Genomic DNA, 27513 nt, shown 5'->3' with positions numbered 1-27513 from the left:
AGTGACAGTATTCCCATTTCATGACACGGTTCAGCTCCACTTTGACATTTGGATGAAGAGCATATGTAACGACTCTGGGCTGGCAAAACTTGGGTTTGTCTCTAGGTTTCAATGCTATTTTAACTTTTATGCTCTTCATTTCTCTCATCTGTTTAACTTCTAGTGTATTCAACTTGACTTTTTATTTCTTTGCAGCTCACTTTGCTCTGACACAACTGCTCTCTGCTATAGAGTGGTAGATAGCCCCCCCGCACAACATACAATGGAAGATCTGCTGTCTGCTTGCCCATTTTCACATGCACATCAATTACACCTTCAGGATGCAATGCTTGTCCAGTGTTTGGAGAACAACGTCAGCTGAGCAAAGCGGCATTGGGCATTTTTGCTGTGTTTCCACTCTTAGTTTTTCTGTCATTGCTACTTCTTCAAACGTGACTGATATGGCCCGTTTTTCCACATGTATTACATTTTTTGTCCTTAACCCTTGTGTTGACACTGTCACACAAAGAAAATGTCATGAGCAACAATACCAAAGTGATCATTTTCTTTAAATTTTCCTAATTAAAAACAAATCAAAATGATAAACACCAGGTCTTTATGTGAACTGGTTATTTTGTGAAATTATCCACATGACTGATAACAGGATATTGCATGTGCCTTGCAGACAATGCTTTTACACCATATTAAACAATTAGGCAATGTACTAAAATAGTGAACAGTACAAAAAAGAAGCATATCTTATCAAGTTTGTCAACTCCTTGTTTGTTTTTGTTGTAGTAGATGACTTCTGGCTTCTTGTCCTCCCTGGTACTCACAAGGGCATCTTTATGTGGAGTGGTCGTCAGTAGGACATTCTTTTGTTTCTTCGAGCAGAATGACCAGGGCCGGGGGAAGTGCTGGGCAAACTAGGCAACTGACGGGGGCAAGACCACTGGAGGGTGCCACAGGCTGCACCATGACGAGCACGAACATTGAATAATCGATGGCTTTGTTAAGAGCAGGTAATCACAATGAGAAGTTCAAATTCTAGTGGTGCTGAATACAGAAGGCATGCACAGGCAAGATGGAAAAGCTTGGAAAGCTATCCTAAATGAACTTTTTCCCGAAAGGTTCTGATACTGCTCAAGAAGCTAACCTTAGTCTAGCTAGTTCTAGTGCTTGTGGAGCAGTGACTAAAGAGCAGAGGGGTGGAAAGACGAAGGATGGAGACATGGCATGCTCTCAAGTCTGGAATTGCCAGTAAGAAAACTGAACGTAACATGGAGCTGATCAAGAGCGAGAGAAATCACTGGTGTGCCGTACTAACCAGAATCATCAGCACAATATGCCATTTAGCTGAACAGAATTTAGCCTTTCGCCTGATGTTTCTCACATTGAACAAATGTCAGTTATTCTGTGTAGTGTGGCTTGCGGGACATCTGATGTTTCGATAACAGAACACTTTACAGGACTGTGTGCCTATCAAGTGATCACTGGTTACTTTCAGAATTTGCATAAATAATGTGTAACTTATTTGTTGGTATTGCTTTGCTAATGTGCACACAAAGGTGTCATTGGGTAATTCACAGGTTAAATGCCTATTCTATTGTTTTACCACAAACTCAAATGATGGCTATCAGTACTACAGTAGCTGTTTTTCCAGTGTCGGGCCAGTAGCCTGGCCAGGTGTTTCCAAACACATTCCCGGAGCCTCCCCAGCACTGCACATTTTGCATGTCTCCTTTATCCGACACACCCATTTCATGTCTTGGAGTCTCGACTAATGAGCTGATGATCTGAATCAGGTGTGTTTGATTAAGGAGACATGGAAAACATGCAGTTCTGGGGAGGCTCCGGGAATGTGTTTGGGAACCCCTTTTTCTAAGAGTTTCTCCTAAATCGGCAAGTTAGGGTTTTGTGAATACAGACCCTGAAGTTCTTAAATCATCTTGAAAACTTAAAATCATGCAGTAACTTTAACATGGAGGGGATTGTGTGTGGAGTAGGTTGATTGGGGACAGTCACCGTTTTGGGTGTTTGGTCCCCAACAGGAGACGTTCTCAGAAATGAGAGGTCATTTTACAGCATATTCACAGCTATCAATACCACTGAGATTTTCAATTACCAATACCACAAAAGCTTTCTGGCTTAATTTAAATATAATTATATGAACTACTGATTTTTTCCAGCCACATTAAAGGCACTGTTTCCACAGTGTTGTCTTGTTCAAATTTGTAATAAAAAAACAGTCATCTGTGACCTAAAAGGCACACATAAAAAAACTTTATAACTTAAAAATAAATAACATTTAAAGGGCATATTGCAGGTTAGAGCTTTAGTGATTCAATGTGTAGAAAAATAATGTATGAAATAGATTTTCTTGAAAAAACACGCATAAATACGCTACATAGGCTTCTGGAGTCGTTTTTTGTGAGAGAATTTTACTTCCGCATCTGAAAAATGCCCAATCGGACGTGACGTCACTGAAGGGAACGCGATCAATATAAACAATGGATCGCAATGACAGTTCGGATGCTGAGGAAATTGTAAATGCTTATTTATACTCGTATAACTAATCACAGCCATACAATTAGCCTGCTATGTGGTCAAGAGAGCAGGGATAGGCCAGAATTAGACAGAATAACGGTCAAAAGAGACAAATTGAGCTGTTGTGTGAGGAGAAGCAGTGGAGAACAGGACAGAGACCAGTGTTAGCTTATAGATATAACGTAACGACATGTGCTCAGATCACAATATTGTACAGATTATTATCATGAATCAGGCAATAGCAAAGCTATTGGTCATCTAGGAGTAGGCCTAACTGATTACTAATAACAGAAACGAATAAAGTTTGATCAAGCGTATGTCACACGCGTTTATATCCGTCCACACTAACGTTACGTGATATAGCCGTTTCTCATCACGACTGATTTGGTAGTTAGCAAATGTAATAATCAAACACAAAACTTAAAATGTGCACCGTAAGTTTTCATCGAGCTGCATCTCTGACGGATCCGTGATCACGTCTCCCGCCGGCGGCCAAACATATAGTGTTAACTTACTGTATTTCATGTTATCCTTTATTCATTAATTCTGTGTTATGAGTTTATTCCGTGCCCATTCACTGATAGTGTGAGGATGTATGACGCCGTGATTATGTAGTTGTGTGAACTTATGTATATATAAGTTACATGGCATGCATGAAATTGGAGTATTTACATTATCAGCACATCATTCAAAACTGTTTTGTGTGAGTGTGAGACTGTATGCATGTGTACAAAATTTGTATTCATCAGTGTTGAAACTGATTCAAGTAAAAACGGTGAAGAAGCATAGCATGTGTAAGTTTATTCATTTAATATAATCATTTACAGAAGTATTACAGTGTTGAACTCCCATCATATCACCAGGATGATAATCCTCCTGTCTATAATGAACGCGTTTTTCGACACAGATGCAGAAGTGAAGTGAACAAACCCCGGCACGGAAGATAGCAGCGTAGTTTTTCTTGTTAGTAAACCTCTGTACTCGATGTCAAGACCTCCACAAACACAATAATTTACCATTACGATGATAAATAGAATACAAAAACTACCGAAAACACACTGATTCACGGCCGCTGTTGCTAAATACCAATATATTCTGCACTGAATCAACACTGAGCTCGGCGAACATCTCCCTGTAGTGACGTAAAATGACGCGACACCAAAAAAAAAAGCGTTTTTTACAGAGACCGTCACTTTATCTACGAAATTAATGCCCTTATGTCTCGCAAAACATTTTTAAACCCTGCAGTACCTTTTTATATGGTATTTTTGTACAAGGTTATATATTCATCTCGAAAAAAATGTTAAACCTGCAATATGCACTTTAAGTCGGCTGACTTTCAAACACTTACCATTCTTTGGAAAGCTGACTTGAGTTTAGATTATAAAGAGGATTCAGACGAAAAATAATAATAAAGTAAAATAACCACTACAAGGCAACACAGTGCTCTATAAACAGGTGCTCCAGGTGGTCATACACATGACTAAGCATACTCTGTCCCACTTTATATTAAGTGGCCTTAACTACTATGTACTTACATCAAAAAATAAGTACAATGTACTTATTGGGTTCATATTGAATTGCAAAACACATTTGCTGCTATTGAGGTGTGGTACGGGTAAGGTTAGGGGAAGCTTTGGTGGTATGGGCAGGTTTAAGTGTGGGGGTAAGGTGTAAGGGATGGGTCAACAGTGTAATTATAAATGTAATTACAGAAATTAATTACAGATGTAATTACATGCAGGTGTTTTTAAAATATAAGTACAATGTAAAAACATGTATGTACACAATAAGTACAATGTATCAAATGATTAATTGAAATGTAAGTACATAGTAGTTAAGGCCACTTAATATAAAGTGGGACCGCATACTCTCATGCTCTCCCTCTACAACCTCACAGCATTCCACATCACTAAGGGTGCTTTCACACCTGCCTCATTTAGTTCGGTTGAATCGTACCAGAGTTCGTTTGCCCCTTTGGTGCGGTTCGTTTGGGCAGGTGTGAAAGCAGCAATCGCACTCGGGTGCGCACCAAAAGCAGACCAAACAAGCGTGCCGAGACCTGCTTGAAGAGGTGGTCTCGGTACGCTTTCAAACGAACTCTGGAGCGGTTCGCTTGAGATGTGAAAGCAATCCGACCCAGTTAACGGACCAACGGACCAAATGATATCATTTTCATAACAGAAAATATGATATAAAAAGCAGTAATGTCTGATTCTGTGAGTGAGCACATTATTTACCATATCTGAAAACCAACGAGCGCCTCTGGTGTGTAATTACACTTCTCTGTGCGAGAATGCTGTCCCGACGAAGTCTCAATTCCCGCTCTGCTTCATTATAAAATTCAGATGGTCTCTCTTGACAGACACACGGACAACAGGTCGCCTACTAGACAGCGCTGGGAAATCCAGAGACGGAGAGAGAGAGAGAAAGAGCGCGGGTTTGAATTTGCCGCAGCAAATATGAATGGAGTTTATAATTAACAGCGGGAGAGACGGCTACATTTATAAAGTGTTTGTGTGTGTCTCGACAGTTACAAATAAAGCCACAATAAGCTCATGGAGCTAGCTTGTCAATCATTATTTTGATGGATGACGCAGCGAAAACTCTGACCAATAAGAGGACAGTTGTACTCGCATGTGACTTGCCTGAACGCATTTTGGTACGCTTTGAAATGTTGCCATGTGAAAGCGAACCGAACCAAGAAGAAAATGCAACATTGTAACAAATTTAGTCCCTGTTTCGGAACAAAACAAGCGATCCATAGGTATGAAAACACCCTAAGAGCAAAAATAGTTCTGAGAGTGGTCCCTGTTGAAAAAAACCTGCTGGTAAGGTAGGTTTTGAAGCTGGGATGCTGGTTTTAGCTGGTCAAGTGCTGGTCCTTAGTTGGTTTGGTTTATCCTGGTCAAGTTCTGGTCCTATGCTGGTCAAGTGCTGTTACACCAGCACCCCAGCTTCAAAACCTACCTTACCAGCATATGCTGTTTTTTTAACAGGGGTAGCCTTGTCTGTCCATTTCACAAGGCTGTCTGACAATTTGTGAAACAGGACTTCTGCCAGAACGAACCAACCTTTTAAGCTGGTGCAAGTAACAAACAAATCTGAACACACTGCACTCATCAAGACTGCCAAAGTGGTTAGCATCAGATGCAAGGTGTACTAGTGTTATTCACCAAAAAGTCACTGCCATTCAGCAGTTCTTCAGCATAAAAGTTATCTTTCTTGGCAAGGGCAGGACTGACCAGAAAAGCTAGTGCCTCACTGAGTAACATAAACTGGTCATACAATCTGCCAGGTATGAGACCATTTAACACAATTTTCCCAGTATAAAGAGCAAACCGGCACAGTTCCGTGGTCTTCAACCTTTCAATTTCCTCTAGGCAACGTGACTTCCTGGCAAACACAGTAGGGATGGATGGTTGAAGTGCCACAAGTATGCTAGTGACTTTCTTTATCTGGCCAGTAGACCAGAGCCGACCCGTTATATAGGCAGTATAGGCAAATGCTAAGGGCGCAATCTTGCTAGGGGGCGCCAAAGAGGCCAGATGCGTGGACAGGGGCGGATCTACCGGGGTGGCACGGGGTGGCATCTGCCACCCTAAGAAAAAGCTTTGCCACCCCAAAATTATCACAGAATAAAATATGTAGCCTAAGTAGTGTTTCAAGTACTGCTTTTCAGGAGTGGCGCATCAATACGATATCTAAAAAAATTGCTTATCACAAAGTGATGGCAAGAAAACACGTCTTTCAATAAACTGTGCATGATGGTTGCATGCAGCGTGTCCAGTATGCTTCATTAACAAATGACTTTTATGAACCGGTTCTTTGAGAGTCAAAAACACAGCGCAGCCAAGTTCACTTACGATTTTTTTCCCATATTTGTACGTGAATCGGAAAATTACTGCTTCCCGGCTAACTCAGAAGTCCTGTGAGAAATGTAGTCCCATCCGAATATGTCAGATTCATTTTCGTAATTTTTTGACGAGCTGATTCAGCGACCGCCCGCTCCACTTTCATCATGCATAAAGGTATTTTTGCCATCTGACGAACCAATAACATGAAATCAATACGGAGATCCCGATGATCCGATCACAGAAACTAATAGCAGAGTTGGGGTAAGAATCTAAACGTATTTTAGCTTTTCTAGATTATAACACATTAGAAGTGATTCAGTTTGCCCAGTTTCCCAAACCATTCGTTCAAAAACACGTTTCTCAAAACGTTTAACAATGACAACATTAGGTAGCAAAACTGATGACACACCAGTAAAAATCTGAGAGAGCTGAATGAATAATTTACAGGTGTTTTAAACTTACACAGTACCAGTAGGCTACTTTAAATGAGGGAAATGTCACATTGTACACCCTCAATGTTTTGCAATTTTCTTAGCCATTTGTTATATGTATACTGTATTTTTTGCAGCACTGAGAAATGATTGCCTAGGTATATAGTCTTGTGTCAGAAGACCAATACACTGCTATAGTACTGTACTGTAATGAAATTTAGCTAAATGTGCAGAGGATGCTGAATTTACTTTTACTGTAATTGACAGTCTACTGTATTGTGGTGAATACCAAGTTCATACTTATTTTTCTCATGCTTTTCATCTACTGCAAGATCAATTTATAACAGTAAAATGAAAAAGAGGTATTTTTGTTACCGTGTTATATGAATTGATCTCACTAGTGTTCACTGGGCAGTGCAATGGTCTGTGTATTTGTTATGTTTTGTGTGTCATCTGATGCCAAAGTTTGATTTTAATAAGTTTTTGACTAGAACATTTTATTTTGACCTGGATGTTTGAGGTTTGTGCAAGTTGGTGTATAGTTTTGATATTGTGTTTAGCTGTGAGAACATGTTGAATTGTTTCATGAATTGTGCATTAGCAATCAAGACAAACAATAGAGACTGAAAAGTTTGAAGGACAAATTTATGTTGGCTTGTCATAAACCCAACTTCAAGTCTTGTTTAAAAAATGTAAAGACTTTGGTCAGTTAGTCCAGAATATAGATGTTCTGGGTGATTGCTAAAGTGTTGCTAGGTGGTTGCTAGGAGATTCTGGGTGGTTGCTAGGCTCTTGCTATGCAGTTGCTGATGTGTTGCTAGAGTATGTGGTTGATAGGGTATTCTGGGGGAACACACACAGACATTCCCACCTCTGTTAATAACAGAAACTCAAAAACTGTTTTGTTGCTCTTTAACTTGCACTAAAATGTGATTTATACCATTGAAGTAGCCTGTGTAATATTAATAAAACTGCTCATCTCCTTTAGTGATATAAGCTCAGACTCATTTAGAAGTTTTTCAGATAGTGTTTACTTGGTGCCATGATGGATATTGAAATTTTGTTATTTATTAATTTCATACAGTATATAGATACTTTCTGGTAATGCAATGTGTGTGAACACAATTGTGTATGTAAGGCTATAAATCTCCAAAAACTATACATGAACGCTTGCTTTGGTGTTGCCACCCCTTTGCCACCCTATAAATAATTTTGTAGATTCGCCCCTTTGGATAAATCACAATATAAGGGGGCACCAAAAAAATGTTTGCCTAGGGTGCCAAAGAGGCTAGGGCCAGCACTGCAGAAGACAATCTAATCCCCTTTGGACCATGCAACCACAGGATAACCAATATGTGCATGACACCTAGGCAACATTGATGCATGTAATCAATAGGGATCTGCTTAACCATATCAGTAGACAGTTGGCAAAATGGAGATATGTCTGAAAGGAGGTGGCGTTCCTCCTGCGTCTTCTCTCTGAATGAATTAATGAATGAATCTCTTCTGAGATTTATGTTACTGACATTAGGATAGATTACATGATGGCCATCCCCCAAACCTTTTCACCAAAGCCTTGGCCAGAGAGTCACAGGTCACACAGTGTTTTTCCAAATTCTAAACCATTTTCCATCAAATTATGGAGTTCCCTGACAACATTGTCCAGAAATTCAAGATTACTACGCTTTGAGGTCCCACAGCACAAAACAAATGGGAAAAATGAGGAAGCAGACAAATTAATTTTACACAGAACACGACACAGTGATAGACTGCTACTTTTAAAGAAAGGCAAACCATCAACATTCAAAGAAATGTCTAATTCCCTAAGCTTACTTTGCCACTGTGGGGACACATTTTGTGATTCAAGAGTTCTTTGCAATCAAGGTAGATTTATTGCATGCCAGATTTGACCAGCAAATTTACACTGTCACAAGTCTCTAGCAAAGTTCCTGCTGTTTTGGGAAGCTCTCGATGCCCTGTGGCCATGGAAGTGATTGGACCACCTGAATTCAATGATTTGGAGGGGTGTCCAAATACTTTTGGCAGTATAGTGTACTTCTTACCACAAATCGTACCAACAGCCTCTGAGCTTGCTTTTCTACATGTGGAAAGTACTCACCCTTAAGAGAAAAATAAGATTTCACTGACTTGAAGTGCACTGCAGCCAGTGCATCAGAATGAAGGCAGAAGAAATCATAAGCAAGTCAAACTCCAAAATTCTGAAGTTCTCATCTTAAAAACTTAAAATCATACAGTGACTTTAACATGGATGGGATTGTGTGTGGAGTAGGGTGATTGGGTACAGTCACAGTTTTGGGTGTTTTGTCTCCAACTGGAGCCATCTCTGGAGATGTCCCAGTTTTACAGCATATTCAAAGCACCCCACAAATACACTGCAAAAAATAAAGGCTGTCTACCTCAACAGCTTAATACTTGAAACTATAGCAAAGAAGATGGTCAGGTCAGGTGTGACCACTGGAGTAAATGTGCACAAAAATAAATTAAAAAGCCTCAAGGAAAAGTATAAGGAGATGGAGAATCTAAAAATAATATACATATATACAATAATACAAATAAAAGAAGTGGTCATGAAGGTGGAAAAATCAGATAAAGCCCACATTCAGCTGTAGAGAGACAGAACCAAATATGTATTGTACACAAGTTTTATTAACTAAATCATGAACACATAACTAAACTAACAAACAAACATATAACATACACTCAGGTCACACACATACATAGGTAAAAATGAGCAATGATACAGTTGAACCGTAAGTGGGACAGGAAATGGAGCTATGGGAAAAAGTCAAAAACAATCTGTAAAAGATTCATCATCTTTTTTCTCAGTAATAAAGCACCTTAGCTAACAAAGGTGGTTCACAAATTAGTACTAGATCACTGTTTAGTGTTCTTTAGTGTACTTCCAAAATGTCTTTACTCTGTTGAGGAGCATCGGATCTGCAGGCTGTGGAGAAATCCTTGATGGTTTGGTTCTAAGTCATAATCAACATCTTCTGCTTTGGGTGAAGAAATATGAAACAACTTAAGCTGTTATTTTGACTCTTGTAGTAGGAAAGAGGTCTTTCTCCCTTCTAGATGAGACCATGGCTGGGGTGCAGGTTTAGGACTACAGGCCTTGACCTGAAGAGGTCGCCCTGCAGGGCCTCAGTCCGTCAAAGCAAAACAGAGAGGGAGGAGCATTGTGTGCTGGCTTTTAACCTCAGGTTGAAGTCACACCTCTTAGGGTTGACCTGACAACTGAGAAGGTTGGTTTTCAGAGCGACAAGATTCCTCCTGTGGGGGCTTTTTTCACAAGCCCTTGCGTTTGTGGCAGGGGATCTGCATGTGAAACTGGCTGAGTTGTTTTGAAGAAACTATTAAAGATTCTCGTAATACTGATATGTTGCACAGGTATCAATATATCATATCATTTAAATCTTCAAAATACAAACTCGTAGACACCAAACTTGGTATAGGTGAGTTTACGTTAACCATGGGCTCTTATCATAAAATATGCATACAGCAGTGAATACAAAAACAAGACATAATACACAAACGGTAATAATGGATGCCATGTCCTATGAATATGCATGTTCATTTACGAACAGCCTGTCTATATATTAATGCAGCAAAGTCTGTTTTGAGGGTTTTCAATGTGTCTCTGCTCTTTCTTAGGAAACACATACTTCAGCACAATAAAACGTGACCTCAGAGTGAGTTTTAAACAATTATTTGTTAAATATTGTCTGATTTGTCTCAGTCGTAACATGAGTTTGCAAATGCCGTTTCAGTTCTGTGTGATATGCGAAACACTCTTCACACTCTAGACACTTGTAAGGCTTCTCTCCAGTGTGAACTCTCAAGTGAATCTTTAGGTTTCCTTTGAGTGTGAAGCTCTTTCCACAATGAGGGCAGGTGAAAGGCTTCTCTCCAGTGTGGATTCTCATGTGTTCCTCAAGGTTTGTTCTGTTTGTGAAACTCTTTTCACACTGACAGCATTTGAAAGGCTTCACTGCGGTGTGATTTTTTACATGATTCTGAAGGTGATTACTGTCAGTGAAACTCCTTTCACATTGATGACATTTAAAAAGGTTCTCCCCCGAGTGAATCCTCATGTGATTATTAAAACTTTCTTTATGTCTGAAACTCTTTCCACACTGAGAGCATATGAATGGCTTTTCTCCACTGTGGATTATCATGTGGGCTTTAAGGCTTTCTTTATATCTAAATCTCCTTCCACACTGGGTGCATATGAACGGCTTCTCTCCAGTGTGAACTCTCAAGTGGGCTTCAAGGGTTCCTTTTCGATTGAAACTCTTTCCACACTGTTTGCAGGTGTGAGGCTTCTCTTCAATGTGGATTCTCATGTGGCCTTTAAGGCTTCCTTTTCGACTGAAACTCTTCCCACACTGTTTGCAGGTGTGAGGCTTCTCTTCAATGTGGATTTTCATGTGGACTTTAAGGCTTCCTTTTCGACTGAAACACTTTCCACACTGTTGGCAGGTCAAAGAGCTCTCTCCAGTGGGAACTGTCATCTGGAGGTTTCTAGAATCTGTTTTATGAGTCTGTGAGGAACTAGTAGATGTTTCTTCAGTCATGAAATCATGACATTTCTCAAACAGTTTTTTCTCTTCCATTTCATTCATGTCTTGACTCTCCTCTTTCAGCTTCATCAGGCCTAGGGTAAAAAGTAACAAAAACAAGTTAACATCATTTATACATGTAAAACATCAAATCCAAAAACATGTATGCTAAATCTTAGGGATGCACCGAAATGAAAACCGAAAAAGAGGAAACCATGGCCGAAAACCGAAAAAAAAATATGCCAATTATTAGTACCATTACATTTATGGCTATGACTGTGTACTAACTTTACTAAAATCAAGGCATTGCAATTGCATAAATTAATATTAAAGTTTCAAAGAATAAATCAATTAAAGGTCCCGTTCTTCGTGATCCCATGTTTCAAACTTTAGTTAGTGTGTAATGTTGTTGTTAGAGTATAAATAAAAGCTGTAAAATTTTAAAGCTCAAAGTTCAATGCCAAGCGAGATATTTTATTTAACAGAAGTTGCCTACATCGAACGGCCAGTTTGGACTACATCCCTCTACTTCCTTCTTTAATGACGTCACTAAAACAGTTTTTTGACTAACCTCCGACCACAGGAATACACAAAAAAGGGGGTGTGGTCTTGTTGCGCTCCCACAGAGAAGAGCAAGAGTTGCGTTTGTAGAGTGTGTTTGTCGCCATGTCGTCGAAACGTGTGCTGCACATAGTTTTACATGTGGATTATTGTGGTGTTGTGCCGAATGAACACAAAAGACAATAATTCCCGAGAGACTGAACTCTTGGTAAGAGGCGTGACCTTTCCGGGCAAGGAGCGCTAAAAAGCTGCTGTCGAATCACAACACAGGAACCGCTGGCACAATCAGAACTCGTTACGTATTTCTGAAGGAGGGACTTCATAGAACAAGGAAGTCATCAGCCCGTTTTTATGACAGTGGAAACAGATAAGTAAATTATGTGAAAAATACGGTGTTTTTTTACACGCGAAACATGAACACATGTTATATTTCACACTATAAACACAATCAAAGCTTCAAAAAAAACACGAAAAATGGGACCTTTAAAGATTATGCAAATATTTATTTAGCACATTGCAACAATGCACAGTATAAAATATTTCTTGCAGGATTTCACTGAACATATCAGACAACGAGGGTGCATGCCCCTCATCTGGTGCAGAGACAAGTCTTTTTTCTGCGCTCTGATCTCCTTCTCCTGCGCTGGGTGCTGCTCCGTCTTCATCTCCACGCAGGTTCTCTCCATCCATCACGGCCTGGATCATTTTTTGTGCGCGCTGCTTTATTTCCGCATCAAAGTCTTTATAACGCGGATCAAGTACAGTCGCAATGAAGTGCAGAGGATCCGAACAGATCTCAGTGAAACGTATGCTGACAGACTCTAAGAGTCTGTACTTTTCATTGTTTTCACTCCGTGGTCTGTCTCAACCACTTTGCTTAGGAGACGCTTTAGTGCTGCGATTAAAGGAATAACGTCTGCTACAGATCCATCAGAGGAGCTGATCTCTCGGTTTCTGTTTGCGTCATCACAACATTTCGGCCTTATTGTTTCGGTGATAAAAGTCTTATAAAATAGTCGGTGATAAAATAGTCGGCCACCGAAAATTTTCAGCCGAAAATGGCCCAAAAGTGCATTTTCAGTTTTCGGCCGAAAATTTTTGGTGGCCGACTATTCGGTGCATCCCTACTAAATCCTATGCCCACTAAACAACTGAAAAGGGCAAAACCTGCATCCCAAATACTTTCAAGCTGGCAGTTATCAAAGCCCACAGTAGAGCACTGGATTGGGATCCCGCAGTATTAGCGGCATCCAATAGCCACATAGAGGCTAAGTAGTGGGCTCGTGACTCGTTCGCACTTGGTCTTGACATCAAAGGAAGACGAAGATTTAACTTGCCTTTTGGTTTTATTTAAGCACATAAAAACATGACTTGACAAGCACTGAATACGGTCAACAGAAAGTTGGCTCCTGCTACTCGCCCCTTCCACCAACTAACAATCAATCCCACAAAGGAAATAATAAAGAAAACGGAAGTGATCACCTGTGCCCACGTGATTGTGAATAACCAATGAGAAATAAAGAATTAACGCTCTTACATTCCGGCCCCATGATTATTACAAACAAAAGATAATAATCATCATCAACAATTAACAACAACAATAAATACATATAAATTGTACAACATACAAATCATTTACAAATATACAAATATACTTATATGTGTGTGTATGCAATTGTCCATGTAAAAAATGATTTTCTTCTTAGTCCAATTCTTAAGTCATGTCAGTCAAAAAGGGTCCAAAAAATGTGTCTTTAAGTCAGTCATCATATCCGTGTCAGTATGTCCGTACGTCATTGAGCGCTCAACAAAAAAAAATCAATTACAGTCTTCTTCAGATTCAAGAAGTAGACAAATCTTGGTGACCGGTCTGTCTAGGCAGTTGTACTTTGTTTTAATCCTAACTTGGCGAATCAATCCCTTTTTATCTGGTGTAGTATGAATAATTTTACCCATAATCCATGAGTTTCGAGGGGCAGCATCATTGACAATAAGTACAACATCCCCTACTTGAAAGTTTCTTCTCTTTACAAGCCATTTCTGCCGTTCCTGTAGCTGAGGTAGATATTCCTTTAGCCATCTCCTCCAAAACAGGTCGGCCATGTACTGTACTTGTCGCCATCTACGACGAACATATAGGTCCTCCTTCTGAAATAAACCAGGGGGTAAAGATGGTTGGGTTTTCAGGAGTAGCAGATGGTTGGGTGTTAGAGCCTCTAGATCATTGGGATCCATGGATGATCTGGTTATAGTACGGCCATTGATAATTGACTCCACTTCGCACAAAAGCGTATGAAGACCCTCTTCATCTATACTCTGCCCTCTTAAGATAGAATTCATAACTTTCCTCACTGACCGAATCATCCTCTCCCAGACGCCTCCGTGATGAGATCCTGTCGGAGGATTAAATATCCATTTGATACTTTTCTGGATTAGAACATCATTGATCTTATCATGGTTCCAGTTTTTTATGGCTTCTCTTAATTCTCGCTCAGCTCCAACAAAGTTGGTTCCGTTATCCGAACGTAACTCTGATACTTGACCACGTCGTGCTATGAACCGTCGCAAAGCGTGAATGAAAGAGTCTGTATCTAATGATGCAACCACTTCGATATGTATGGCTCTTATAGTCAAACAAGTAAATATGACTCCATATCGCTTCACAGTACTTCATCCACGTTTGATTTCAAATGGGCCGAAACAATCAACTCCAACTCGAGTAAATGGTGGTTCATCCGGTAAGACTCTACTCAAAGGTAAATTTGCCATCTGCTGGCAACCTATTGTTCCTTGAAATCGTTTGCAGATTACACATCTGGACAGAACTCTACGTATGGCTGAACTTGCTCCTGGTATCCAATATCGTTGACGTAGCTTAGCCAGCATGTAATTTCGTCCACTGTGTCCAACCTCATTGTGGATATGCCTTAAGAGTAGCTCGGAAACATGGAGATCCTTTGACAGTATTATTGGATGCTTCGATTCTTCAGGCATGACTGCATTATCCAGACGTCCATACATTCTTATCACACCTGCCTCAAGTATTGGATTGAGACAATACAGAGGACTGCTCCGCTTGACTTCTTCACCTCTCTGTAAAGATATCAATTCCTCTGGGAACCTCATCCTTTGAGAAAAGCGCACAATCTCCATCTCACTTTGGTCCAGCTCATCCACTGAAAGATAGCCTTCGCACATACTGGATCGTAGTTTACGCATTTTTTCATCAATGATAACCTTCAGTGGTTGATTAAATTTAGTACAATCAAGAGTTTCCTTCAGTTGTTTTCTCTTTTTACTTAGAGCTAAAAGAATTCTCTTCAGCCTAAGGATCCAGGCCACAGCCTTCCTCAAATGTGTCCATGATGAATAATGATTGACAAGCCAGGACACTGCATCAACTCCCTCCTCAGTTTGAACCAGTAGTGTGTTAACCACAGCTTCTTGCCTGATTTCTGGGTCTTGAACCAAACTCTTTTCCAAATCAATTGGGTTGTTTGGCCACTCTTCCTGTGATCTAGTAAGAAAGGAAGGGCCAAATGCCCACATTTGCTCCTTGAGTAAAAGATCTACCTTTAACCCCCTTGAAGCAAAGTCAGCAGGATTGTTGGCAGAAGCTATATACCTCCACTGAGCTGCACTAGATGCTCTCAAGATTTCCGACACTCTGTTGGCAACAAAACACTTAAATCTGGAAGATTCATTTTGAATATATTTCAACACAGCAGTGCTGTCAGACCAAAACACTGAATCTTGTAGCTTCATCCTTAGATCCCTTTTCCATAGCCTGTCCATTCGGCTGGCGAGAGTGGCAGCTGTAAGCTCCATACGGGGAATGGTGATAGATTTCACTGGTGCTACTCGAGCCTTGCCCATCAAAAAGGCAGAATGTGCAATGCTCTGACTGTTATGTAGAAGCAGGTAGGACACAACACCATAACCTTCTTCACTGGCATCAGAGAAGTGGTGTAACTGAGCCGACGTAACCTCTCCAAACTCTACAGGTTTCAAACATCTTTTTGTCTCAAATTTCTCCAAGCCATAAAGATCTTCAAGCCAGTCTCTCCATCTCTGTACATATTTGATGGGTATAACACTATCCCATCCAATCCTTTCCCTGCAAAGATCTTGAAGAATCTTCTTTGCAGAAAGAACTACTGGAGACAAAAATCCAAGAGGATCATATATAGCACTAATTACAGAAAGTATTCCTCTTCTAGTAAAAGGTCTGTCCTTGATTACTACTTTAAATCTGAAGGTGTCAGATTCGGCACACCACTGTACACCCAGTACTCTTTCCATCGGAAGCACATCATGGTTCAAGTCAAGATCCTTCACTTCTTTCACCCGTTCTTCTTCTGTTATGGCATTCAACACTCCACGACTGTTGCTCATCCATTTGGTCAGATGAAATCCACCTTTAGCACACATTGCATGAAGTTCCTTATATAGTTGGATCGCATCAGATTCTGTGGGGACTGAAGTGAGACAATCATCCACATAGAAGTGATTTCGGATGACCTCTGCTGTCCTGCAATTAAACACATCCACATGGTCCTCCGCACATCTCCTGAGTGCATAATTAGAACAACTTGGGGATGAGGAAGCTCCAAACAGATGTACAACCATTCTGAATTCCTCCAGGTCTTTACTCATATCACCTTTTGACCACCACAGAAACCTTAAAAGGTCAGAATCTGCTGCAGGAACCTTTACCTGATAGAACATGGATTCAACATCAGCCATTAAGGCGACAGGCTCCATTCTGAATCCTGTGAGGACACTTATTAAAGTCGAAAACGACCCTGATCCTTTTCTTTTTTGAATGGTAAACCCCGTGATGAGGTATGTACCAAACACGGCCATCATGCCTCTCAAGTTTCTCCACAGGTACCTCTTCCGCATATCCTTTGGAAATTACATCTTCCATGAAAGTAGTATAATCTGCCTGAAAAGCTGAATCTTTCCTGAATTTCCTTTGCAGGTTCAAAGCCGTTGTTCTGCAACAATTCTGTTGTTTGGAAAGACCAAGTCCTTATTCTTAAGCGGCAAACCAATACAATAATGACCATCTATTAGTTTTATAGACTGAGACACCAGATTCATGAACTGATTATCTTCTTTAGACATCCCTACCATTTCATCCAGGGCATTTTCAGGGAAATCAGCCTTAAACTGTTGTTTCCAAAGCTCATCCAATTTTGAGACAGAGATCCTGTTTACAGTCACATAAGGTTGGTCATTAACGGATGTTCCATTCCTTTCCATTCCTTTAAGCGGTCCATTTACCGTCCATCCAAGTATGGTTCTTACCGCGTATGGTCCATTCTTTTGGCTGCGAACAACCTGCCATGGCTCCAGTGCCTCTGGTACATTTGCTCCAATCAAGAGTTCAACTCCTGCTTCGAGTGAAGGCAAGTGTATGTGATTTAAATAAGGCCATCGAACAAGGTCACTCTGCATAGGAATATTAGAATTGGATACTGGCATACTTTTCTGAGTATATACTTCAGAAAGTAAGCAATAATGTGCCTGATCCAATCCAGCAACTTCTAGATCCTTGAGAACATAACTGGAAACCAATTTCTCTTGATTCATAGTTTTAAGCAGAATATTCAGTTTTTTGCCAGAAAGATTAAGCTTATTCATGAGACTTTCTGTACAGAAGGTCGCCGAACTGCCTGGATCTAAAAAGGCATAAGTTTCCACAATCTTGTTTCCATCCTTAGATTTAATGCATACTGGAAGAATGGACAAGGCACAAGCATCTTTACCGGCCCCAGTAAAGCTACTAGACTGAACAGAGATCAAAGCACTACCTACTGCTTGTTTTGGTTCCTCTGATTTATCTCGCTGGAAGACATGAAGGATGCTGGGATGTTTAGCTCCACACACTTTACATGTAATCCGCTTCTTACAGTCTCTGCTAATGTGGCCTGTGCATAGACAACCGAAACAGATTCCCTTCTTCTTCAGAAAATCCATCTTTTCATTATGGGGTTTTTTGGTAAGCACATTACAGGAATTCAAGAAATGTTCTTCGCCACAACAAAGACAGGATACACCTTTCTTTTTCCTAATGTCTTCCATTCCTGTTACAGAGACAGTGGTAGCGAAACTACTTCCCTTAGGCTTAGGACGAATCAAGCTTCGACCTCCACAAAGAGGAGCCTCAACAATGTTTCCAAACACAGGATCAGTAGCAATTTTGACTTGCTTCTCTACGAAAATGTCTTTAAATGTTACTGGTTCATTACGGTTTTCCTGCAAATCACACGCCACAGCTCTCCATTTGTCTCTAAGCTTAAATGGCAACTTGGAAAGGATAATTTGCATATTGGTAACCAAGTTTAACTCTTTCATGTAACGAACGTCCTCCATGGCATTACAACAAGCTCTGAGAAAAAGATAATAATCTTGTAAGGCCTTTGTATCCTCAGGTCTTATGGACTTCCAAGAGAGCACTTTATCCATATATGCTGAAGATATTTTGACTTCGTTTCCAAAGTGTTCCTTAAGTAAGGCTTTGGCTTTCAAGTAACCCTGTGTAGAAGCCATATGTTGACAGCTTTTTACAAGTTCTCTTGGTTGACCTCGGGTATACTGCTCAAGAAAATAGAAACAGTCACCATAATCATTTGCCCTTTTTTCCACAATCTCCTCAAATGATCGTATGAAGCATTGGTATTGCAAAGGATCTCCATCAAAGGATACAATATCCCTGTGAGGAAGTAATGAAGTATTGCGTTGCTGAACCAACATGGTAGTGATTTCATTCTGTTTTTCCATAAGACACATTATATTTCCTTGCTCTCCATCAGTTAATGATGGTCTTGAAACAAGTGCATCGCTACTACGATTACAGGGTAGCTGGCCATTCATTGATACAGTTGACTGTAATGGTGTTATGGACCTTGGTTGTTGCATAGGTTGAGGCTGAGAATTACTCTCCTTATTTCTTGCACCTCTTGTTAAATTATTAACAGACAGAGGCTGTGATTCAACATGTATGTCAGCTTGAACTGATGCCACTGCCATCAAATTTGAGGAGCTCATTTCATAATTTTCCTTTCTTGCTTTCACATGTATACCTTGTTCTGATGCAGCAGACCTGTACACATTAACTTTAGCCATAGACACAGCTATTTTAGTTTGAAGATCAATTTTTTCCTTCTTTTTTCTTAAACGCTCTTCCTCTTCTTCCACAGCATGCTTCTGTTGCAGCATTTGCTGACTGGCTAACAAAGCCGCCACTTCAGCTTCAGCTTGAAGACGAGCTGATGATGTAGATGATCTACTAGATCGTGAACCAGAAGAGGAGCTCTTTTTACTTGATTTTTTGCTGTATACATTTGAGATGCTATCGGTTGGTTTGATCTCATCCATGAAATGCTCACAAGTCAATGCATTACTTTCTCCACCTTGATTCTGAGTTTTTGAATTTGCATTTGCATCAGAGGTTGCAGCAGCAGGCAATGGATCATTTAAAGAAGCTTGCACTTGAGCATCTATGTTTATTGACTGTATTCCATCTGTTGCAGAATGAGATGACAGAGGACATTCCTTACTTTGTTCAGACACTGCTGCTGTAGTTTGAGTCAGTGAAGTTCTCTTAAATTTAAGATCACACAACCATTGCTCCACATCTTCTATAAACCCTTTGTTGAATCGTAAAATTGAGCCATACCATTCATTTTGCTTTATTTGTTCCTCAGCGGGAAGTAAAGGAATCACACTCTCATGCAACACATTGCTATCATCTCTCAAAAGCTTCAGCGTTTCCAATAAAGAATAAACCTTAGCAGAATTTTCATAATTTTGCATAAGCTCTTTCATTGAAGCAATCACATTTTTTATTTTGTTCACTTTGGATTTACGGTCCCTTTGCAACGATTCGATCTTTAACTCCCAAGCCTTTGCTGTGAGCTTACGCTCCCTTCTGCACTCCATAACCGCATCTCCCTCATCTTCGTCCATTTTCCTTCATCAAACAAACTCAGCGGCACATACAACTTCCAAAGCAATCCGATTAATTACACACAAGAATTGTGCAAATCCCAGCGCTGCATGTAACACATAAGACATAAACTACGCACTTCCAGTCCATCGTAGTTTATCCAAACAAACAGATCCACGCTCCACATCGAGCACAACCAGGTATCTCCAATCGACCAGCAGCAAGCAGCATAATAATAAACTGATTCACATACCGGTTCAAGTGCTGTGCGTCGCGTGTCCGTTTCTTCTTGCGATCCAACTGCGTTCCAGTGCAGCGAATAAATGGAGTATCTTTGAAACTCAGCGCCTTTTCTGTTGACTAATATTAGCGGCATCCAATAGCCACATAGAGGCTAAGTAGTGGGCTCGTGACTCGTTCGCACTTGGTCTTGACATCAAAGGAAGACGAAGATTTAACTTGCCTTTTGGTTTTATTTAAGCACATAAAAACATGACTTGACAAGCACTGAATACGGTCAACAGAAAGTTGGCTCCTGCTACTCGCCCCTTCCACCAACTAACAATCAATCCCACAAAGGAAATAATAAAGAAAACGGAAGTGATCACCTGTGCCCACGTGATTGTGAATAACCAATGAGAAATAAAGAATTAACGCTCTTACACGCAGGTCCTAACACAAATCTTGAGGAAGAAGGTGGTTTTATCTTTGCTGCCGGTGGGAGCGGGAGGTCAAAAATATTTATTTATTTATTTTACTGATTATTAGGACAGTGCACATTGATCAACAAATCAGTACTGAGCATCAGTGTAAATATGCCGGAATTAGCACAATAGCTAAATTTCATCCGTTGTCCTAAGGCAGGTTTCATAAAATACAGATTACTTACAAACATAACAACATACATGTAGAAAAATTACACAGAACTAAAAGTGAGTGAAGTGACATGTGGCCAAGTATGGTGACCCATACTCAGAATTTGTGCTCTGCATTTAACCCATCCAAGTGCACACACACAGCAGTGAACAACTACTCTTACTTTGGCTACCGTTTACTGACCTCCAGGGCCTTATGCTGATTTCCTAAAAGAGTTTGCAGACTTTCTCTCAGACCTATTGGTCAACGTCGATAAAGCGCTGATTGTTGGAGATTTTAACATTCATGTTGACAATACAAATGATACATTAGGGGCTGCGTTTACAGATTCACATTGTCTCGAAACCGAACAATGAGTTACAAGCGGGTCATTTGATGTAGACCCTATAGTCTGAAGTTGCGATCCTACTATGCGTGATTGTAGTCCCGCTAACGGTAACGGCTAGCTGTGGTTGTAGCTCGGCCAGGTGTGGTTGTAGCCCGGCTAGCTGCGGTTATAGCCCGGCTAACTGCAGATGTAGCCCGGCCAGCTGCGGATGTAGCTCAGTCAGCTGCGGATGTAGCCCAAGCAACTGTGGATGAAGCCCGGCCAGCTGCGGTTGTAGCCCGGCTAGCTGTAGTCGTAGCCCGGTTAGCTGCGGATGCAGCCCAGTCAGCTGTGATTGCGGCCCGGTTAGCTGTAGTTTTAACCTGGCTAGCTGTGGCTGCAGTCCAACCAGTTGTGGTAGTAGCATGTTTAGCTGTAGTTGTAGCCCAGCTAGTTGTAGCTGCAGTCCGGCTAGCTGTGCTTGTAGTATGGTTAGCTGTAGTTGTAGACTAGGCAGCTGTGCGTTTAATGATTGAGGCCCAGGATTTACTTCAACATCACCAGTCAAGACTAGTATAATCAGAAGATGAATAACTCCCAGAAATGGTCTAGTTGTGACTGATTGTTCATGTTTACCTGGGGGTGGCCTAGCATGGCCATAATCCAGCAGTGCTGTGAATAGAAGATGTTGACTCCTCTTGGCTGGGTACAGGACTATACTGCAGGTCCCAGAATTTAACAGAATTTAACAAGAATGGAATGGAGTCAACAAATGTTTAAAAAAAGATTAAAGTGGGGGTTTTCTGTACAAAACCAAAACAAGGAAAGTCTGATATTCTGACAAATTAAACAACAGACACAAATCTGGCACCTCTGATCTGTTCTCCTGCGTCAAAGTAAGCTTTCCTTCGAAGATAAAGCTCTAAGCTTTACTATTTTCATCGCTGTTGACATGCTAAAATATAGTGATTGAAATGTATATATAAATAGAAATCAAGATATATATTGTAAGAAAGCTAGCTTGTATTGTTGTGCCAAAGAGCATAACGTAGTCTGCTTGTCACACTAATGAATGTCACACTAATGAATGTCAGTAGAGCTACGGCAAATCATTGCATTATGATGGAAGATGTAGGCATGTGACAGTATCAAATTTTCATGTTGCGATTAATTGATGAAGCTTCATATATCACGGTATACGGTATTATCACGATATTAAAATAAGTTTCAAAAAAAAGTTGTCATAGTTTAACAGGTTTAAGAACTCTTTTTGTAATAAAACAAAAACAACTCTGAATGTTTAAATACAATAATACACCACAAATAAATACAATAACACTTTACAATAAGGTCTCTATTTAATGCATTAACTAAGATTGAGCAACAGCTACATTTGTTACAGAAAGTGTTATTTTTTGTTAATGTTAGTTTAGAAACACAACTGATCATTGTTAGTTTTATCTCAGGTCCATTAAATAAGTTACTTTGATTTTAGTAATGTTATTAAACAGTAACTAAGAAATTAACATTTAATTAATAATAATTAATACTTTTTAAGTATTTTTATTGTCAGTTTAGTGATAATGAATTAACATGTTAACTAATGAAGCCATATGACTTTAAGATTTACTGATCAATAACAAATAATCAGAACATTTCTAATCATTAGGGCATGTTGTAGTCCAGATTAAAATATAAACATGTTTAGGTTTGAAAATAAATATCCTTTTAAGTCTTTTTAATTATTCAGTTTTTGGTGCTGTGATGAACAACACTGAGATTACAAAAAAATTAATGGCTGTTTGAAGCATTTTAAAAACTTCACTGGCGCAGTTACTTTGTTTGCACGGTTTCCGTGGTAACCGCTGCATGCTGCTGTTCCATCAGCGCCCTCTGCTGTCAGAGAGTGAACGCGCACTTTCATTCAGCTCGTCTCCTTCACTGGTTCCGCCATATGCTTCTCGTGCACGTTGGGATTGTTTACATCTGAGCGCGTGTCCTTTTGACGCAGAATACAGCGGTGTTGTACATTTTATACGAGTGATCGGTAAAGTATTCTTAATTGCATTATAAAAAAATTAAAATTGGTAATAAATTATTATTTACGGTATTCTGAAGTGCCGACGATTACAATATCGTGCATATTCATTATCACGATTTAATCGCATTACCGAATATCGGCACAAGTCTAGGAAGATGTGACCATAGTTGGCTATAATGCGTTATGGTAATGTACTATAATCACGCCATGATGCAGGCAGTGTTTAAATTAGAAAAAAGTAGAAAAAAATACTATGGTAGTCAATGGAGGGTGAGATCTGCTTAGTTACAAACATTCTTCCAAATATTGTCCTTTGAGTTCAGCAGAACAAAGACATTCATGCAGGTTTGAAACAACTTGAGTAAATGATGACAATTTCCTTTTCTGGGTGAACTATCACTTTAATTCAGAAGTAGATATTGGGTTTGATGTTAGACAAAATAAAACAATTATTTTGTCCATTTCTTTAATTTCTTTCCCCCCTAAATTAACATGTGACCCAAATTGCGTCCATAAATAGATTTAAAGAGATCATGACACAGAATGACTGAGAATGAAACCAACCTGTTTGTTCCTCAGTTTCTTCATGTTTGACTCTGAATGTTTCTTCAATCTTCACATCTTCACTCTCCCCTTTAATAAACTCCATCTCTGTTTGTTCCTCAGTATCTTCATGTTTGACTCTGAATGTTTCTTCAATCTTCACATCTTCACTCTCTTTAATAAACGCCATCTTTGTTTGTTCCTCAGTATCTTCATGTTTGACTCTGAACGTTTCTTCAATCTTCACGTCCTCACTCTCCTCTTTAATAAACGCCATCTTTATAATAGTGTGTCACGTGGATCTCAGTCGCTTCACCAGGAGTTTCTCTGTGTTTGGACACTCTGTCATGATTAAGATGAGAAAAATTACCAGAAAGAAAAACATCTCAATCAGATCTAGTTCAGTAGTTCAGTACACTGGTGAGAGAGTCAGAGTGAGAGTTAATGGACTTAAATAATCTGTTTAGACTAAAAACACTCAAAACTAGCACTACAAATTAATTAAAAGAAGCTTGATTTCTCTTTCATTACTTGCCAGAGACCAAACAGTGTGTAAAGAGAATGAGAAATGAAAGTTCACTGAGGTTCATTGCTGTTATTTATGCACTTTTACACATAAAAACTTTGTTCTTTACTGTTATTAGATACATTAATATGTTAATTTAAGAAATAATTCATTTTATAGTTCTCTCTATAATAGTCTGAACATGCTGCACTGATTTAAACACTTCATTTGATTAAAAACACAAACCTTTCTTCAGCAGAATCACAGATGCACGAGTGCGGCGCAGCCTTATGACGTCATGTCAACACGCCAAAATAAAAGTCCCGTTCACACGAAATAGAAGTTCACATACAGAAAACACTTTCAAAAAATGATCAATCAAAGTTTATTCAAAGGACAAATCACAGATTCCCAAAGCTATCAATGCCACTGAGATTTTTTTTAAAAGCTTCTAAAAAATTACACAAACTACAGAGCATTAATTGTCATGAATAAATCAAGAATAAATTTCAAGCATCTTGATTTTCATTAAAAATTTGTAGTTAAAAATTAAGTTTGTCATTGCAGAGAGATCTACTAATGTATTAACTAACAATATAATATTATTTACTGTATCTGAATCCTTGTCATGATGAATATATCCATCTTATTCCATCTCAGTTTCTCCACAGCATATAAGATCAATAAAAAAAATCAAATGTCATCTGTTTTTTGTTAAGGTGCATTATATTGAAAGGGCCATGACTCTTAAAGTCCCGCAGATGCGCACTGCTCCATTTTTCTGTACAACCGGGACTATTGGAGTAGTCCATTCACTGTACTGTACCAGTGACAGTATTCCCATTTCATGACACGGTTCAGCTCCACTTTGACATTTGGATGAAGAGCATATGTAACGACTCTGGGCTGGCAAAACTTGGGTTTGTGTCTAGGTTTCAATGCTATTTTAACTTTTATGCTCTTCATTTCTCTCATCTGTTTAACTTCTAGTGTATTCAACTTGACTTTTTATTTCTTTGCAGCTCACTTTGCTCTGACACAACTGCTCTCTGCTATAGAGTGGTAGATAGCCCCCCCGCACAACATACAATGGAAGATCTGCTGTCTGCTTGCCCATTTTCACATGCACATCAATTACACCTTCAGGATGCAATGCTTGTCCAGTGTTTGGAGAACAACGTCAGCTGAGCAAAGCGGCATTGGGCATTTTTGCTGTGTTTCCACTCTTAATATTTCTGTCATTGCTACTTCTTCTGCAAACGTGACTGATATGGCCCATTTTCCCACATGTATTACATTTTTTGTCCTTAACCCTTGTGTTGACACTGTCACACAAAGAAAATGTCATGAGCAACAATACCAAAGTGATCATTTTCTTAAAATTTTCCTAATTAAAAACAAATCAAAATGACAAACGCCAAGTCTTTATGTGAACTCATGCAAGTGACTGATAAAATAATTTTGATGTACCTTGCAACTGGTTATTTTGTGAAATTATCCACATGACTGATAACAGGATATTGCATGTGCCTTGCAGACAATGCTTTTACACCATATTAAACAATTCGGCAATGTACTAAAATAGTGAACAGTACAAAAAAGTAGCATATCTTATCAAGGCTTCTTTTCCTCCCTGGTTGTAACGATCACCGTTTGCTCCTGTCACTCCCCGGACTACACTTCCCACAATCCTCCCTGCCAGTCACATGTTCACTCCACACCAATCACCTGTCGCCACATACAGCCATGCACACACTCCTCACTAATCACCACACCCAGCTGCAGCTTGTTACCTGGACTATAAAAGGACTCTCACTCACACCATCTGATCGTGAAGTATTGTTAACAATGTTTTTGCAATTCTGAGCGTTTCCATGTGTTTCCTGTCTGCCTGTTGTTACCGTTCCTGCCTGTTACCCGTTATTGACCCGTTGTTGACCCGTTGCTGCCTGTCCTGACCCTTGCCTTGTCTGCTGTTCTGTGAGTGATATCTGCCTGCCTCGATCTACTGCCTGTACCCTGACTACGACTCTGCCTGTCCCTTGCTGTTCCTGTTTGCTCCTGATTGACCCTGCCTGTATGACCGCGCTTACACTGTAAATAAATTCTCGCAATTGGATCCCTGCCTGAGTCCCCATTCATTACACTGGTACTCACAAGCAGTGGCGGAGCCAGGATTTTTTCATAGGGGTGGCCAGGCAGGGGCCAGCAACCAGTCTGGGGTGGCACAGAAATCTTCATTATTTAAACATAAAAATTAGTCTGATTAAAATGTAGCTACTGGACTTTGCCTACAACACAACTGAATACAGTTCGTTTTTAGCCTACTTAATTGTAATTGAGATCGTGGAATGCTGAGTGAATTTGACCCTTTTTTTTCTTCTTTTTTTTAATCATTCCTCACTTGCAGGCATATTAATAAAGGGGCTGATACTATAGCTAAATTTCAACTTGTTTAGTCAGTTCTGGTTCTCAGAACCCCCCAATAGCTTGTTCTTCATTGTTGCATCTCCATTGATGAGACATGCAGATACCTACATACTGTACTTCAAAGATTATTCAACCTTTATTGAATTGTATGTATAATCAATGAACTCAACAATTCTGGATTGTCTGTTTCAAAAAAGTAACCAAAAAAGTAAACACTAAATGTTTAACTTTTTATATTGTCAAAATAAATAATTGCAACAGTTCTATCATACTTAAAATTAAACTCAGTAGGCCTACAAAGAAAAAAAAAATTCTCTTTTAAATTTCCATTTGCTGATGTGGAAGTCAACAGCACATAAATGCCAGAATGTAAAATTAATTATGCATTTAAATGTGATACATTTTTATTTGTACTTTATAAATTAATGCAAAGTTAGCATCTTCTAGTACAAATGCACAGTTCTCACATTTATTTATGCATTCAAAAAATTACATATAAGCTTGTGCCTTATATTGTGATCTCACATAGCAGAATATTTTAGTCCAGAGACATGTGACGCATATATAGGCCTACATGAATGCAGTTTTAATGCAGCTTTAATCGCCTTTTTTGGTTATTGCATGACTTAATAGACGACAGAACTACGACGTTGCATTTATAGTGAGTAATATACAGCGCCATATTTGCACGTGAATGAAAAGTGCGCGGTCTAGCAACCCACCAGTTGAGAAACATTTACGTAAGCTGTAGATGTATATGTTTGCCATTCACTGTTGTTCTGATGAAGCTCATTTGGCACCAGTATCGTTTCCGCGCGTGTTTGACTTGCGCCTGGTGCTGAGGCGAAGGTGGAGTGCGCGTCTGAGAAGTCTCCTGTTTTTTGTGGTCTTAAAGA

General features: G+C 39.6%; 1 protein-coding gene across 1 annotated transcript in view; it reads right to left on the bottom strand.

Annotated features, from left to right (window-relative positions):
* Nucleotides 1-9547: 9547 nt before the first annotated feature.
* The window catches only part of LOC137025121 (zinc finger protein 665-like), a 30123-nt gene continuing 12157 nt past the window's right edge, over nucleotides 9548-27513 (bottom strand). The window contains exons 8-9 of the mRNA XM_067393153.1: nucleotides 23704-23959; nucleotides 9548-11492 (exon numbers count right to left, since the gene is read on the bottom strand). Coding sequence (XP_067249254.1) covers nucleotides 10543-11492; nucleotides 23704-23959 — 1206 coding nt within the window. The 3' untranslated portion in view covers nucleotides 9548-10542. The remainder of the gene's footprint in view (nucleotides 11493-23703; nucleotides 23960-27513) is intronic.

This window comes from Chanodichthys erythropterus, chromosome 8 (assembly GCF_024489055.1).
Source record: "Chanodichthys erythropterus isolate Z2021 chromosome 8, ASM2448905v1, whole genome shotgun sequence".
NCBI lineage: Eukaryota > Metazoa > Chordata > Actinopteri > Cypriniformes > Xenocyprididae > Chanodichthys > Chanodichthys erythropterus.
The sequence above is the reverse complement of the archived record's forward strand: the minus strand, read 5'-3'. Positions and strand labels throughout refer to the sequence as shown.